General features: G+C 49.9%; 1 protein-coding gene across 19 annotated transcripts in view; it reads right to left on the bottom strand.

Annotated features, from left to right (window-relative positions):
• The window catches only part of CCDC136 (coiled-coil domain containing 136), a 30890-nt gene extending 15620 nt beyond the window's left edge, over positions 1–15270 (bottom strand). For 6 of the 19 annotated variants that reach the window (XM_063668437.1, XM_063668438.1, XM_063668442.1 and 3 more), the window contains exons 1-9: positions 15115–15263; positions 14221–14328; positions 12037–12291; positions 11871–11945; positions 4985–5308; positions 1758–1869; positions 995–1160; positions 620–760; positions 126–284 (exon numbers count right to left, since the gene is read on the bottom strand). In XM_063668437.1, coding sequence (XP_063524507.1) covers positions 126–284; positions 620–760; positions 995–1160; positions 1758–1869; positions 4985–5308; positions 11871–11945; positions 12037–12291; positions 14221–14328; positions 15115–15172 — 1398 coding nt within the window. In that variant the 5' untranslated portion in view covers positions 15173–15263. Of the gene's footprint in view, positions 1–125; positions 285–619; positions 761–994; positions 1161–1757; positions 1870–4984; positions 5309–8498; positions 8710–11870; positions 11946–12036; positions 12292–14220; positions 14329–15114 lie in introns of those variants that run through there. The other 13 variants (XM_054495114.1, XM_063668445.1, XM_054495117.1 and 10 more) reach the window with 4 other exon arrangements.
• Positions 15271–17163: the final 1893 nt, after the last annotated feature.

Raw genomic sequence — 17163 nt, 5'->3', positions numbered from 1 at the left:
CCTGTGGTGCTGCCTATGTGGTTGCTGGAATTATTTTTAACTCACTACTCTTATCCACCTTCCCCAAAACCTCAGAAGGATGCCCTTAGCACCTAAGTTGTCCCCTCACCTCTGGTTGCTGTTACCTTCTCACTCTGGTTTTCTACAAGTGTAGATTTCATGACTTTGAGCTGCCGGAGCTCAGTCTGAAGTTGCAGCTGCATCTTCAAGAGCTCGTTCTGCTCATCCTGGCTAGTATCATATTTTTTCTGCAGGGTACAGAGTCTGGATTTCAGCTCCTCGTTCTGTGGTAGGGAGGATGTGAGTAGAACAGTTACTCTCAAGAAACAGCAGATCTTTCTACGGATCAGTTGGGTTCCTTTGCAGATGCAGACATCTTGAGGAGCTCCCACAGGTCTAGGGTTTGGTTTCTTCTGTGAGACGGACACTCAGTAATGACCACCATTTCTAGAATGCAGTGCTATATGACTTCTACAGTTGGTTTCCAGCAGACTGTGCCCAGTTGCAGGGCAAGAGTCGGCAGAGCACAGCCATACTCACTGTGCCCACCCCGGTTGAAGCAGCCCCTCCATGAAGCCCTTCTGCCCCCATCCCAGATGCCTCCCCGGGCAGTGTTTACCTGGGTGACACTGTGGGAGGTCTGAAACCGAAGCACCTCATTCTGAGCACACTTGAGTTCCCTCTGCAGCCGCCTCTGCTCCTCCTCACTGACCTGGCGATGATGCTGTAGCTCTTCCAACTCACAACACAATTCCTGACACTATGTGGGAAATGGAACAGGGAGGCTTGTTTACTACAGATACCACATGTGCTCCAAGAACAAGCTTGGGGAAAGCATGGTGCTCTGACTGGAAGATTTACATCAGGCAAGTAAGACCCCAGAGTACTACCTCCCTCCACAGTGCATGCCTATGGAGATGTTTCTACCACAGGCTGGGAGAAGGTGAAAGAAAGACAAGAAATGTGCCTGCCTTCCCCACCCTCTGTGCCCTACCTTGTTCTTCATGCCATGCATCTGCTCTTCAGCATCCCGTAGCTGCTGCCGTAACAACTGCATTTCAGGATCAGGCTCTAAGAAATCCATTTCTGAAGTCTGAGACTCTGCTGACGTCATACTCAGTGTTTGGGACTGCAGCCATCTCTCTGTTGCTCTCTGTGTCCTGCAATCCAGAACCGCAGAGCTATGCTTGAAGGGAGTTCTGCCTGGCATCACCAGCCATGCATGCTTGGTCCCGATACCTTCATTTTAGGCCAAAGATAGTAGGGGGTCTTCTATTGTGACTCACCGCTCAGATAAACATGCTTAGAAGACTACAGAAAGTCTCCAGCCCCTCAATCTGCAAAGGTGTGTTTGGCTCTGGGAGACCCTTAGAGTGCCAGTCCAGTTAGTTTTGAGGCTAGGCCTAGTCAAGCCCACTCCAATCTGGAAGCATTGTGCCTGCCATTAGACTGAAACGAGTCTATGCGGACAGTAAAATAATCTCTTCTGATCCACTTTAGGGCAGAGCAAACCAGAACCCAGTGCCTAGAGCAGAAGTAAACTTCAGAACTCACTCCCTCTAGTCTTGAGATAATTGGGTCGGATCCCCATGTCTGCTTGTAGGTGGTATCTGTATCCTTTGGAAACCACGGAAAGGACTGGGTCTCCAGGAGCAGAGGAACGCTCACTGCCCTGGCATCTGCCTTCAGGGAAAGCCCAAGGTAAGGCAGAGTCCTGTGGAACCCCATGACCTCTCACTCTCCAGAGACAGCTGTACCTCTCACTCTCCAGATCTGCAAGCTGCCCCGTGAGGCTGCTGTTGCTCTCCTGCAGGGCCCGGTATTCCTCATTCAGGAAATGGTAGCGTTCCCGCAGCTCCTGCAGTTCTTCTGCAGAGGACAGGCAGAGAGAGATGAGACCAGGAGGAAAGGAAAGCACTGATGACCAGCCCCCAGTTTTCCTGTCTTGAAACCTGAGAGCAGAAGGTTAAAGAGCTTCTTTTTTTCTAAAGACAGAAAAGAGATAGAGGCTTAGAAGACAGGGCCCAGGAAATTCCACAGTGCAGTGAGTCTTTCTCCTCTTCCCAATAGCTGTCCTTCTTCTCATCTGCCCTGAAGATTTGCCCTGTGTGCTCATCTTCAAAGCCTCAACCGAAGCAGACTCTTGAACTTTTAGGAATTTTTGAAAGTTTAATTAACTTTTGGGTTTATTGTATGTAAAATTTCCATTCAACTGTTTATGATTACCTTCCAATTATGCTTTTAGTACAAAAAGCTGAGAGATGTGAACTGTCAGATGTGACTGCCAGTACCTGCCTTTCAGGCATTCTGAGTTTCCTTTTATATCCTTTATTCCCACACCAAATACATTGGTCTGGATGTGGTAAAGAATTCTTGCCAGGCATAGTGGCTCAAGCCTGTAATCCCAACACTTTGGGAGGCCGAGGTGGGCAGATCACTTGAGGTCAGGAGTTTGAGACCAGCCTGGCCAATATGGCAAAAACCCTGTCTCTACTAAAAATGCAAAAAGTAACCAGGCGTGGTGGTGCATACCTGTAGTCCCAGCTACTCAGGAGGTTGAAGTAGGAGAATTGCTTAAACCCAGGAGGCAGAGGTTGCAGTGAGCCAAGACTGTGCCACTGCACTCCAGCCTGGGCAAGAGAATGAGACTCTGTCTCAAAAAAAAAAAAAAAAAAAGGGAATTCTTTCTAATGGCCTTTTATCTGCTGACAGGCCCATCCTAACCAGACTCACATATCATCCTCAAGCATTAGAAGAGATCCGGTTGAAATAATCCAGCGCATGTCTCTAAGCACTAGTCACCTATACCTATACTTTTTCCTTTTTGGTTTTGTTTTGTTTTGAGATAGTCTTACTCTGCCATCCAGACCAGAGTGCAGTGGCACAGTCATGGCTCACTGCATCCTTGACCTCCCTGGACTCAGGTGATCCTCCCACCTCAGCCTCCCAAGTAACTGTGACTATAGGCACGCATCACCAAGCTCGGCTAATTTTTGAATTTTTTTGTAAAGATGGGGTTTCACCACATTGCCCAGGCTGGTTTCCAATTCCCGGGCTCAAGTGATCCACCTGCCTCGGCCTCCCAAAGTGCTGGGAGTACAGGCATGAGTCACCATGCCCACTTTTAAGGCTGTGATGATACAAACACGTGTATCTGTTTTGTCGCTTCATGATTAAGAATTAGGTTGGCCAGGTGCAGTGGTTTACACTTGTGATCCCAACATTTTGGAAGGCCAAGGTAGGAGGATCATTAGAGCCCAGGAGTTCGAGACCAGCCTGGGTAACAGAGCGAGACTCTGTGTCCACTTGCAAAAAATTGAAAAAGAATTATGCCTCTTAGAACATTAATTCTACCGATATTTAAAGAACACTAACTTGCTCTAATTAGAACACAAGACCTATCTTACCTGCTGGAAGATTCAACACCCTAAAAGTAACTTCTAATGTTTCCTCTTAATTCTAATCAGAATTCCTTAGAATACTGCAGATTACCATAGAAGGGAGGAAGGAAACTAATCTTTAATGAAAACTAACCATGCGCTAAGCATTAGACTTGATAGTTTCAGCCTCAGATTTGGTAAGTGTGCAAGTGATTTCAACATGCTTCACATTTCATTTAATTCCCAAAATAGCTCTGTAAGGTTTTTTTTTTCTTTAAATAAACTTTGAATTTTAGAATAGTTTTAGATTTACAAAAAAAGTTGCAAAGATAGTACAGAGTTTCCTGGGAGGGTTCTCACCCAATTTCCCTAATTGTCAACATCTTACATCACCATGATATACCTATTATGACTAAGGAATCAAATATTGATACATTACTATTAACTAAACTCCACAGTTTACTTGGATTTCTCTACATTTTCCCTAAGGTCCTTTTCCTGTTTCAGGATCCCATCTAGCTATAAGGTTTTATTAACCAATTTTGATTTCATATCCTGGATATAGAAACAGGCTCAGAGAAAGACCGTAACCAGACCTCCTACGTTCATCCTGCTAATTAGTGGAGCTGAGATACTGAACTCAGGTCCGTTTGACTCCAGCCCAAGCCTTCCCACTGTGCCAACCTTCCTCTCCCAGCACCATTTAATCTAAAGGCTCTTCTGAGAGGCTTGATACAGCTGGAAAAACTTGCAGTTCTTTGAATCCTTGTTGATTGCCTCTGCTTGACCTGGCCAAATATAGGACCTCCATTATACTCAGATCATAAATCTAGCCTCAGAATAAAAGCAAACTCTCTGATGTCATGAATCCTAGCAACTAGCTGGGAGACTCACTGTCTGAAAGCAGGGCTCTAGGCTTTTGGGTACCTCATGTATCACTCGGAATAACTTTTCTTCTCTAGCTGTCTTTTGCTCTGATTTGTTGCCCCCCAAAGCTTCTATTTTGAGGAGAGCTAATGGAACCTAAGAATTAGCATCCCTGCACCTGGAAGCAGGGCCAGAGGTCCCCTATAAAGCATTCCAGGCAAAGCACCATGATGCCAAGGCAGCAGGAAGAGTTTCCCAAGGTGACAGGTCCCTCTTTGCCCATCCTAGAGCTGGAAATTTTCCCAGGAAGGGTTTTCCCATAGTCAAATCAACAAAGACCCAATGACTCTCTGAAGAATTCCCAGGGTACCTCTCCATGGTGCTATTTCTTACACCACCATGGACTGGTTATGTAACATCTGGGTAGGTTTTTCCCCTTTACTGTCTTTTCAAAAATTTTATTTAAATTTTTCTTTTAGAAAGAGATAGGGTCTCACTTGGTTGCCCAGGCTGCTCGTGAATGCCTGGGCTCGAGTGATCCTCCCATCTTGGCCTCCCAAAGTTCTGGGATTACAGGCATGAACCATCACGCCTGGCCCCCTACAGTCTTGAATTCAACCTAGAGGTTTTTTCTAGAGATTCCCAATTCATGATCTAACACCACCTTCTACCATTTTCCTATATATTATCTCCTTTCCTCTGCTTGACTTTACTGACCCACTTGATGGCTCTCATACCTTGCAACCCAGAGTAATCTGAGAGACCTAAACTACTGGATGGTTCAGAGCTCTTCATTTCCATTTCTGCACGGAGGGAGGCAATCTCCATCTCATAATCTCCCCGAATGCGTTCCATGTCTTCAAGTTCATTCTGCATCCGGCAGAGATCCTCCTGCAGGGATGCTATGTCACTCTCATGTTCAGTTGCAGAATCCTCTGCTGCTTGCCGCAGACTCTGGATCTCAGCCTGGGCCAAATGCAATTCCCGTTCTATTTCCTTAAGTTCGCTTTCTTTCTCATGCTCTAACAGGGAAATCTCCTCCCGTAGAGAACGCAGCTCACCTGCAAAGTCCAAAGGTTGAGATGATCAAGAGGGCAGGTGAACTAACCTACCATGTTCTAGAGGCACAAAATTAAAGGGAGACTTATTTCTTGTCTGCAAAGTCCTGAAAACCTCATCTCTACCCCATCAGAGAAGTATAGCATCATGCCGGACGGAATAAAAGGAGTACCTAAGAAGGGAAAAGAGAGTGACTCTATGTAGTAAGGTCCAATAGAAAAGTAGATTTTGAGGCCTGGCACCAAAACCAATCACTTAGTCTACTGTAAACAAAAAGTATTTCACGCTTCTAAGGAATCACCTGCCAGTTAAACACCTAACTTCATTTATAGTATTTTCTTGATGCCCTGAATCTTTCTAAAAATCCCCTGACTCAAAAAATGTATACAGACTATTTTCACCTATTCATCCTGAGAGCTCAGAAATTACAGAGCCTCAGAGTTCCCATGACCTACCTGTGGTAAGTACTGGACCTAAAACAATGTGCATTTAGAGTTCACAACTCAAATTCAAATATAAGTTCACTGCATAATAACCAAACATGGAATAATAATCTTAAGTGTCAGTCGATAAGGGATTGTTTAAACTGATGATAGCTAGGCTGGGCGCGGTGGCTCACGTCTATAATCCCAGCACTTTGGGAGGCCAAGGCAGGTGGATCACTTGAGGTCAGGAGTTCAAGACCAGCCTGGCCAATGTGGTGAAACCCAGTCTTCGCTTAAAAAAAAAAAAAAAAAAAAAAAAAAAAAAGCCAGGTGTGGTGGCATGCCCCTGTAATCCCAGCTACTTGGGAGGCTGAGACAGGAGAATCATTTGAGCCCGGGAGGCAGAGGTTGCTGTGAGCCAAGATCGCACCACTGCACTCCAGCCTGGGCAACAGAGTGAGACTCGGTCTCGAAAAATAATAATAATAATAAATAAACTGATGACAGTTAAATAGAATATCGTGCAGCCATTTAAAAGAAAGTATCAGATCTATGGTGAAAACAAAGAAGTTTCCATATTAACTGAAGAAAAAGAGCTGTAAAATATATGCTATGATCTAATTTTTGCAAAAAATATTTTATGTATAGTATATAACACACAAATGGACAAACATATAGAAAAAGGCCTGGAAAGATCTATGCCCAAACCATAATGAGTAATTGTTTCTGAGGTATGGGATAACATGTGGTAAGGTTTTTACTTTACATATCACATCTATCTGTGCTGTTTGGATTTTTAGAACAAGCCTATATTTTCTATTTTTTAATTTACAAAATAATGGGTTAAGAGTTCTCTGTATCTATGGAGCATCTCAGAGTTTCTAGACATATGTACCCATCTGGGATCAGAACGAAAAAGTGGAGAGAGTAAAAGGCAATGATACCAACAGTGAATTTAGGATTTGAGGGCCAGGATTAGGGAATTAATGAGGATTGGGTTGGGAAGGTCAGGATTTTCCTATAAATCCTTTGCAAGGCACATTCTCCCATCCCCTTTCCCCAACTTCTGCTCATTCTACTCACCATTCAGATGTCAACTTTTCTAGCCTGTACCTCTACTTCCTCAAAAAAACTAAGAGAAGTCCTCTATTAAATGGTCTCATAAAACCTTGTACTTTGCTATGTGTGTGTGTGTACTTAGTCTCCCCTTCACTTGGTTATAAGCTTTATCAAGGCAGAGAGCATATCTGGCTTGCTCACCATTACAGCTCCAGGATCTAGTATTGTGCCTGAAAACGAAGCTCAATAGATATTTGATGTATTCATGCATAAATAAGGCAGCAGTTCATCTATTCAACAAACTTTTACTAAGTATCTCCTATGTGTATAGAACTAAACATTTGGGGTTTGGGGGGTTTTCCTTTTTGTTTCTGAGACAGTCTCATTCTGTTGCCCAGGCTGGAGTGGAGTGGCATGATCATGGCTCACTGCAGCCTTGACCTCCTGGGCTCAAGCAATCCTCCCTCCTCAGCATCCCTAATACCCTAATATCTGAGACTACAGGCATGGGCTACCATGCCCTACTGTTTTTTTTTTGTTTTTTTTTTTAATGTAGAGATGGAGGTCTCTTTCTGTTGCCCAGGCTGGTCTCAAACTCCTGGGCTCAGGCGATCCATCTTGGCTTCCCAAAGTGCTGGGATTACAGGCATGAGCCACCACACCTAGCCCTGTTTGGGTATTTTTTAAAAATTAGAATAGAATCTAGACTTTCAAAGAAGACAAATTTGGACATGCTTCATAGATAGATGCTGAGTGGTGAGGGCATCTCAGGGGAAGATCTACCCTGCTCCCCTGAGCTCACATGTTGAACTATGGGCATGTCTTTTGCCAATCTTTCCAGTTCTAGAATGATTCTAGCTGTTACGTCTCCTTGATCTATTCAACAACTATTAACTGATCCTTAACTGCGTGCCAAGGCCAAGAATCTCCTGTTAGATTCTCTGACTTCCTATTGGAAGAAAAGTCCACTCTACCACCATTACTGAGCAGCACAGTGAGGTCTGTCTAGCTAGGGAGACACAAGAGGAAGCTGGCCATTAGGACAAAGGCCCTAGAGTCTGGGGTGGGCGTTCTGGAGAAACAGACCAACTTTCACCTCCCTAATATGCTGTTGATGTTAGGGTTGAAGTCTCCCTTAGGTGCTTCTGGCCCTAAAAAAATGGTATTCTCGGCCAAACACGGTGACTGACACCTTTAATCCCAGCACTTTGGGAGGCTGAGGCTGGAGGATCACTTGAGGTCAGGGGTTGGAGACCAGCCTGGCCAAAATGGCGAAACCCCATCTCTACTAAACACACAAAAATTAGCCGGGTGTGGTGGCTGGCATCTGTAGTCCCAGCTACTCGTGAAGCTGAGTTAGGAGAATCGCTTCAATCCAGGAGGCGGAGGTTACAGTGGGCCAAGGTCGCGCCATTGCACTGCAGCCTGGGCAACAGAGCGAAACTCCATCTCAAAAAAAAAAAAAAAAAAAAGGCATTCTCAGATCTACTGGGAACAGAAGAAGGTGCAGGGTCACCTAGAGTCGCCAGGGACAGGACCCGAGGCCTGGGGGCAGACTAATCCGGGAGCGCCCGGGAGTTGAAGAGGCCAGCCAGGGCTCCCCGGGTTCCGAGGCGCTGGCGCCCGTTGAGTATGGGGCTGGGACCGTCCGGGCGAGGCCGAGGGCTGAGGAGTCGGGCTGCGGGCAGAGAAATGGATTCTCACTCACTGGTTATGGCCTCCATGTCGCCGCCCCCCCTAGAGCTGTGTCCCTGGGGGGCCACCCGGCCACTGGCCGGTCCCGCCCCGGAGGGGCTGTGGCGGCCGGAAAGGCCTCTGAACAGCAGCTGCCTCTAAGGCCGCGCGCGCCCCGTCCAGGCGGAAACGGGTGACGCGCGTGCGCGAGGGCAGCCTCGGTCTCTGCTACTGAGGAGCAGGCGCGGTGGCTCACGCCTGTAATCCCAGCACTTTGTGAGGCCGGGGGGGGGGGGGGGGGGGATCACGAGGTCAGGAGTTCAAGACCAGCCTGGCCAAAATGGTTGAAACCCCGTTTCTACTAAAAATACAAAAAATTAGCCAGGCATGGTGGCGGGCGCCTGTAATCCCAGGTACTCAGGACGCTGAGGCAGAAGAATCACCTGAACCCAGGAGGTGGAAGTTGCGGTGAGCCAAGATCTCGCCACTGCACTCCAGCCTGGGTGACAGAGCAAGACTTCGTCTCAAAACAAACAACAAAAAACCCTACTGAGGAGGGAAGCGCTCTAGAACCCTATTTCCCCAGGTAGTTCCTGCCTGCATCTCTGCTTCAATTCTGACTTTTCGCCCGTTTGAATGGAGGAACGTTCCTTCTCCAGGCAAAGGCCTTTTTTTGTACTGCATCTTTTCTTTCATTATACATGATCTAGCATTTCCTACCTTTGAAAAAAGAAAAGAAATAATATTTTGACCCTATTTCTCTTACTTCTCTGCTTGTCTTCAAAATGACTACTGGAGTTATCGGTACTCACCTTTTCCATTTCATCTCCCATGTCCTCTCCAAACCCAATCCAATCGGTGCCTCCATGCACTGAGATGTCTCAGGGTCCTCCCTCTTGCCAAATCCAAGACCATCTCACTTGACTTAGCAACCTGACACAGTGGATCACTGTATCCTTGAAGCACTTTCTGCTCTGGCTTACAGGGCATGACATGCTCCAGGAGTTCCTCTCACTTTACTCTTTTGTTCATTTCTCCTTCTATACTGGACCTCTAAATACTGGAGTGTCTCTGGGACTGGACCCTTTCTCCTCTTCTGGTGTCTCTCCATGTGACTGCACCATTATTTCCCATGGATTCTAATGCCAATTATATGCTAATGACTCCAAATTTACATCTCCGGCCCTGTTTTCTCCCTGGTTCTGCCTTTATATATCCAACTGCCTCAATATATTCACTTGGATGTCCACAGTTACTTCAAACTCAACAGAGGAAAACGTTTTAAATGGCTCCCTTAGCCCCAAAACTTACCCCTTGCCAAGTCTTTCCCAATTCAATAAGCATCATCACCTTCCATCAATTTTCTCAAGGCAAAGTCATCTTTCATGTCTCTGTAATCCCCTGATCCAATTCATTAGCAAATCCTGAGGGCTTCACCTTCAAAATATATTCTGAATCATCTCCATTTCTACAGCCCTAACTCAAGCGACCATCATCTCTTGACTGGACTATTGCAGTAACTTGCTGACAGGACTCACTGTTCTGAGTCACTTCCCTCCATCTTAAGTGTTTCCACTTAGTGGCCAAGTTCTCTTTTAAAAATGTAAAGCAGATCGTATCATCCCAGTCCTGGCTAAGACCCTCTCCTGGCTTTCCACCACACTTAACATGAAAGCCAAACCTCTTGGCTGGCCTACAAGATCCACTGTAATCTGGCCTCTGCCTGCCTCAACAACGTTCTCTTGCCAGGGTCCTCCACATGCACTTTGCTGCAAACACAGTGGCCTCTGTTCTGTCGCTCAAACAAATGAAGCTCATTCTCACCTCTGGGCCTTTGCAGTTGCTGTTGCTTCTGCCTGGTATGCTCCTCCCTCAGATCTTGGATGGCTGAATCCTTTTCATTATTCAGGTCTTAGCTCAAATGTCATCTTCTCAAAGACGACTTTCCTAACTGCCATATCTAAAATAAACTCCCTTCAAGACCAGCCTGGCCGACATGGTGAAACTCCATCTCTACTAAAAATACAATAATTAGCCAGGTGTGGTGGCGCAAGCCTGTAATCTCAGCTACTCGGGAGGCTGAGGCACTGGAATCGCTTGAACCCGGGAGGCAGAGGTTGAAATGAGCCGAGATTGTGCCATTGCACTCCAGCCTGGGCAACAGAGTGAGACTCTGTCTCAAAATAAAATAAAATAAACTCCCATCCCACCTCCTCTCTATATCATATTATTATATCGTGTTCATAGCATTTATTGCCACCTGAACTTGTTTTGTTTATTTTCTGCCTCTCTCTGTTAGAATGTACTCTTCATTAGGGCAGAGATGTGGTCTGTCTCATTCACAGCTGGTCCTCCAAGTATAAAGGCACCTCATAAATAGGTGATAAATAAATTAGTCCCATTTTACAGATAAGAAATGACATCTCAGAAAGATAAGTGACTTGCCCAAGATCACACAATTTCTAAGTGGTAGAGCTGGGCCCAGGAATCTAGGTAATCCCAGACCAATGTCCACACTCTTCCCTATGTGACACATCTCCTGCCACTTTCCTCCTCTGCAAGCCCCTTCACTGATCACCCTTCCTGTGTCTACCTTTGCTTACATTTCCTATCCCCATCTCCTCTCCTCCCCCTCTTACACCTCTGCTTGCTCCTGTCCAGGCCTGCTTCCTGGCCTTCCTTTTTTTTCTCCATTTATACTTTCCTTTTGGCTTGATCTCAGTTCTCCCCAGAGTCCCTGCCGTTTTCTAGGGCAGCTCCCCTAAACCTTCCGGAGGCCCACAGAAGTAACAAAAGCTGCCTCTTTATTTGGTGGTGCGGTGGAATGTGGGACACCTGCCTTGCTGCTTCCCAGAGACAAAGGGACGTGGGTGTTGGCAAAAAGGGATTTGGGGGCCACAAGCTCAGGTCCCAGGCAGCAACAGAAGTGCTGTCATCTACCTCTCTTAATAGGTGCAGAGAGGCCCCACCAGTCACTTCTCATTGGCTTCATGCTTTCCCATGCTGTCCTTGGAGGAACCAGAAAAAGGAATCTGGCTTGGAATTCAACTTGGATCACCCACCCCTGGCACTGACCAGGAGAACAAAGGGACAGGGATGCAGTATGAAGGAGGAGGCTGAAGGGGCAAGAGGAAAGAGCCCACCAGGGACAGGAGGTGACGGGGAGGCCAAGAAACGGAAGGGGAGGACAGAAGAGCCAGGTGGAGGTGCAAAGAAAGAAAACTGGGGACAGAGGAGGATGGAGAGACAAGGAGAGGAAAAGGGTGAGACTAGTAGAGGAAAATGAGGTGAAATTACTGAATTTGGTTATTTTTGTCTGCTATGCTTCAGTCAAACCCTCAGGAAAAAAGTACTTAGGTGACCACTTGGATGGCCACCTCCCTCCAGTCCAAGTCCTGGGAATTACCTTGGAGCTGCTGGATCTGCTTGGTGAACACCTCTGCCTGCTGGGCACTGGCTAGCCGTTCATCCTCCAGGAGCCCTGCAGGGAGAGGGGTACCAGTGTCAAGCTCAGATCCAGGGGAGTGCAGAGCCTCTGGGCCCGGGCACTGGGCCCTGGCCCAGGCACTCACCCTGTAGCTCCAAGGAGTCGTCCTCATGCTGCCCTGCCAGTTCCCGGGTCTCCTCCAGTTCTGCCACCAGCTGCAGCACCTGAGCCCGCAGCTCCTCCAGCTCTGTCTCTGTGAGGCTCAGTCCCCGGTGCTTGTTGACTGACAGAGAGCCAACACTGCCACCTTTCTGCACTTGTTCTTCTTCTTCTTCCACCTCTTCTTCCTCCTCCTCCTCTTCCTCTTCCTCCTCATAGAGAGCTGGGAGTAACACCTCCCCTAGGAGAGACAGCCATCCCACCAAGGAGTCAGCATCAACTTACTTTCTGCAGTCCTTCTAGGGCCCTCAAACTCACTATCCCAGGGCAGAGATGACATACTAGTGCCACCTGGTGTCCCCCAAGGAGCCCCTGGGCAAGACCTGTACTCAAGATGAGTCCTCAGATGTGACAGTCAAGTTGAGAGGCAGCCCCTCCACCTCCCAGGCCCTTCCTGGACCAATGTTGCACTTGGTAGCCTCCTACCACTGCTTGTGGGCAGGCTGGTGCCCGCTCAGCCATGAGACACTTGCACAGGATTACCTGCTTCTTCTAGGCTGGCCTCTGAGTAGCAGGACAAGTAGTCAAGAAAGGAGACAGTGAGCGGATCTTTCGGTCAAATGGGGTAACAGTTACAGTTTGGAGATTTCTCGAAAGTTAAAACAACAACAACAACAACAACAAAAAACTGGCCAGGCATGCTGGCTAATGCCTGTAATCCTAGCACTTTGGGAGGCTGAGGTGGGTGGATCACTTGAGGCCAGGAGTTCCAAACCAGCCTGGTCAACATGGTGAAACCCCTTCTCTACTAAAAATACAAAAAAATTAGCTGGGCATGGTAGTACACGCCTGTAATCCCAGCTACTTGGGAGGCTAAGGCAGGAGAATCGCTTGAACCTGGGAAGTGGAGGTTGCAGTGAGGCGAGATCAAGCCACTGCACTCCAGCCTGGGCAACAGAGTGAGACTCCGTCTCAAACAAACAAACAAACAAAAATAACCAAAGAAAAAGCTATACAGGTGGCTTGTGAAAAATCAGCCTTTCCATAATTAGAAAGCATTGCCCATCAGCAGGTAGAGAAAGAAAATATCTGATTATAGAGGTTTCACTGGACAAACTCTGGAGCCCTTTCAAATGTATATTATTAAATACCTGTGTGAAATTTTCTACAAGGTCCACCTTGTTTTTCCCTGCTGCATGTCACAAGGTCTCCTCTCCCCTAGCTGAGCCATATGAGGCCCCTCCTACTCTGCTGACCACAATGCAGCGTTCAGGGGAAGTTTTAGGCTGTACTTGAGTGTAAAAGAAAGCCTACCATTTTAATGCATTAAAAAAACTGGGGTTTGGTGCTGGCCCCCAGCCTCTGGTTGTGAACACTCGCTCCTTTACTGCAATGCAGTCCCTATAAATAGCAAAATGTTGTCTGGATGGTGATTGTTTGCTTTGTTTTAAAATTCTGAACCTCTGGTCTTACTTTATCTAATATCAGCAGCCTTAGGTTCAACTGGGACCCCTCGTGCCATCTGTCCCCCTTAGGGGAAGCAGGTTTGCCCATACTGAATGTGCAACGTGCAACACTTCACAGGAAGTCCTGGAAAATGGACCAGCGTCCTTCCAGGGGCCTGGTGTTGGCAGCAACTGCCAAGTCACATGGGTGTGGTGGGGATACACGTGTGTTGGAAGGATGGCCTCATGCGCCCCCTCCTAGGCTCTCTCTTTCAGGCAATAAGGTATCCTAAAGAACCAAAGCCACAGGCTTCCATTCGAAGTTAATGGTGGTGGCCCCAGAAAGACAATTCACATGCCCAGTTCCTTGCTTTTTAAAACAAGAGACAGCTTGGGATCTGGGTCGGCAGGCAGTGAGGACAAACCCCCTGCTGAAAGGCTGCTTCAAAGCTCTGTCCAACAAGGCCTCTTTGTTTGGCAGCTCCCTCGGGACACATAACCTGGTTAGCTGGGGGGTGATTGGGGTCCCGAAGGGATGCATCCTGAACTTCTGTCAAAGCCTGAGCCCTGGGAAGGGCTGGAGCTCTGAGCTGCAGGAAGAGGGGCTAAGATGAACTGAGGGAAAGGCTGTGTCCTGGCTCAGAGGCCTGGGGGTCAGAGGGAGGAAGGAAGGGAATTAAGGGAGGAGGGGAAGGGAAAGAAAGAAGCCTTTTGGGAAAACTCACCCTCCATAGCTTGCATCCCCCGTCGTTCCAGGGACCCCCAGCGTTGGCCCTTCTTCCTCTCACAGCCCTCGGAAGCCTCATAGGAGCCTAGAGTGGTCACTGTGGGTCCTGAGAGCAGCGAGAAAGGAGGGGCTGGGGGATGGGGGGATGGCTGCGGGCTGGGGTGCAGAGGAAAGAAGGGGCCATGCCTTCCAGCTCCTCGGGGCTCTGGGATCTGTAATCCCAGTGGAGGTGCCTGACTCACTCTGCCGGCTCTGCGACTCCTCTCTCTCGGCCACCTCTCACGCTCTGCCTGCGGAGACCCCAGCCCTGCCTCCCAGCCTCCACAGAACTCCCTGTTCCAGGACCCTCTTGCTTGCACAGAAAGAAAGAGGGGGTGTGCGTATTTAGTCCGGGGGGACAGGGAGGAGAGGGCCAAGACTGAAAGAGGGCAGGAGCCAGTGAAGAAGAGGCTGAAAGGGTGAGGTGGCCTACGGAGGGAGGGAGGAGTGGGGGGCGTGCGGGAAGGGGTAGGGCTGCGACCGCTCCCCTCCCCTCTCCTCCCATTCTCTCGCTGGACCTTGCCCACCCCACCCTCGCCCCGCGCTCAGGAGTCTCCGGGGCTGCAGGAGGTGCGGGGTCTGGAGCCCCGAAGGCTGGAAGCACCGTTGGACTGAAGTGGAGAGACGCGCTGGGGAGGGACCACCAGGCAGGATGCGGCCGGTGCGCCGAAGCCTCAGCCCCAGGCCGGAAAGATGGAGACCGGGCCCCGGTGGAGGCCAGGATGGAGGGAGCAAGACTTTGGGCGGAGAAGGGGGAGCCGCGGAGGCCGGGAGCACCTGGGGGTCTGGAGGGAGGAGGGATGGAGGAGAGAAAGGAGGGGCGGTAGAGAGGTGAGGGAGGGGCGGCTCTGACCTGGGCCCGGGCAGCTCCAGCCCGCAGCTCCCGCGCCGGCTCCGGCGCCCGCCTCCATGACCGCTCCCGCCGCCGCCTTCCGCCTCCCGGAGCAGAAGCCGCAGCCGCGAGCCCGGGGACCCGAGCCGGGTGCGCAGGGAAGAGGGAGGGCGGGCGAGGGGGCGGGGCCTGGCCGGGCCTCCTGACACCGCCCCCCGCCGCTCGCCGCCGCCCGGAAGCCCTCCCAGCACTCCGGAGCTCCGAGCCGGTGCAGCGGGCGGCGCGGGAGCGTGAGCGCGACTCCGGATACGCCCCAATGCTCTCCCCGAGGGAGCGCGGGGAGCCGCGGGGCCCGGACAGCGTCGGGAGCTCCTAGGCTTAAGGCTGCCCCAAGAGGGAGGAGCCAGATCCCCTGGTTCTGGCGGCGGGTCCCCCCGGGGTCTGCTGTGCCCAGGGACCCTTCTGCACCAGGTGTCAGGGCCCGGTCATGCTCAGCAATGGGGACGGCAAAGGACGAGGTGGGACTGTTTCCTCCAAACGCGCAGACACGCGCGCCCCTCCTTCCCTCCCTCCCCCGCCCGGCCGGCGCCCCCACCTAGCAGTCCGCGCGGACTCCGGCCCCAGGCCCTGCCCACCCCTGCCCGGTGGCCCCTCGGCAGCCTGGGGGCCGGAGGAGGGAATTCGAGGCCCGGATGGGCGAACGGCAGGGCCCTGACCTCTCCGCTTTCCGCGACCCCCCACCGAGCCAGGGCCAGGGACCCTCTTAGGAGGAGCCCTCCCGTGGCCCCATCAAGCCTCAGGGCCGGAAGACCCCCTCTCCTCCGCCCTGCCTTCCCTTCCGGTCCCACACCCGGTGGGCTGCGAGCCACGCCCCCACAGTAGCCCGCTCAAAATGGGCACGACTAATGTTCACTCTCGTGGAAGGGAGATTTGGAAGCCCAGGGGGCTTATTTCACGTCTTCAACCATTCGTTTATTCAAGCCATATCTACTGGGTGCCGGCTCTTGAAGAGGCAGTTCTCACATCTCGGCAGGTCTCGGCAAGGATAGAAATGGGCACAGTTGGGAACAGGGGCTCCCCAGCACATCCAGGAAATGGCTGGGAGATTCCTAAGCCAGGGACACACGCGGATCCCCTCTCTGGCACATCCACTCACAGGTCGAGGGCTAGTATTGTCTGCGTTCCCCCCGCTGCAGGAAAGGGATCCGGATCCAGACCACAAGAGAGGGTTCTTGAATCTCACGCAAGAAAGAATTCAGGGAAGTCCATAGGATAAAGTAAAAAGCAAGTTTATTAGGAAAGTAAAGGAATAAAGAATGGTTACTCCATAGACAGAGCAGCCCCAAGGGCTGCTTTTTTATGGTTATTTCTTGATGATATGCTAAACAAGGAGTGGATTATTCATGACACCCCCTTTTAGACAATGTAGGGTAACTTTCTGATGTTGCCATGGCATTTGTAAACTGTCATGGCACTGGTGGGAGTGTAGCAGTGTGAGGATGACCAGAGGTCACTCTCACTGCCATCTTGGTTTTAGTGGGTTTTGGCCTGCTTCTTTACTGCAAGGTGTTTTATCAGCAAGGTCTTTATGACCTGTGTCTTGTGCCAACCTCCTATCTCATCCTGTGACTTAGAATTCCTTAAACGTCTGGGAATGCAGCCCCGTAGGTCTCAGCCTCATTTTACCCAGCTCCTATTCAAGATGGAGTTGCTCTGGCTCAAATGTCTCTGACATCCCACAGGCTCCCACGTCCACAAGCCATCCCTGTTCCACGGGAAGGAAGCCCTTCTTTGCCTGGACTTCCCCTCCTTTTCAGCTGGGGGTCACCTCCAGGCGGCCTTCTCTGACTGGCACCCCATCCCTGCCCTACTAGGCGTTTCTGTGGTGCTCGCCCCTATCTGTCTGTAACAGCACCAGGCCCTCCGGGTTGTCCGGGCTCTGCCCAGTTTCTTGAAGGTTAGGGGGATCTTAGTTATCGTTGTATCTCCAGCATCTGACCGAGTTTCTGACATAGGATAAATGAGTTAAAGGTCAATCTCCCAGCTACCCAGTTAATGCCCTGTCTTATC

This window comes from Pongo pygmaeus, chromosome 6 (assembly GCF_028885625.2).
Source record: "Pongo pygmaeus isolate AG05252 chromosome 6, NHGRI_mPonPyg2-v2.0_pri, whole genome shotgun sequence".
NCBI classification, from domain to species: Eukaryota; Metazoa; Chordata; class Mammalia; order Primates; family Hominidae; genus Pongo; species Pongo pygmaeus.
This window is presented reverse-complemented; position numbering and strand designations above follow the sequence as displayed.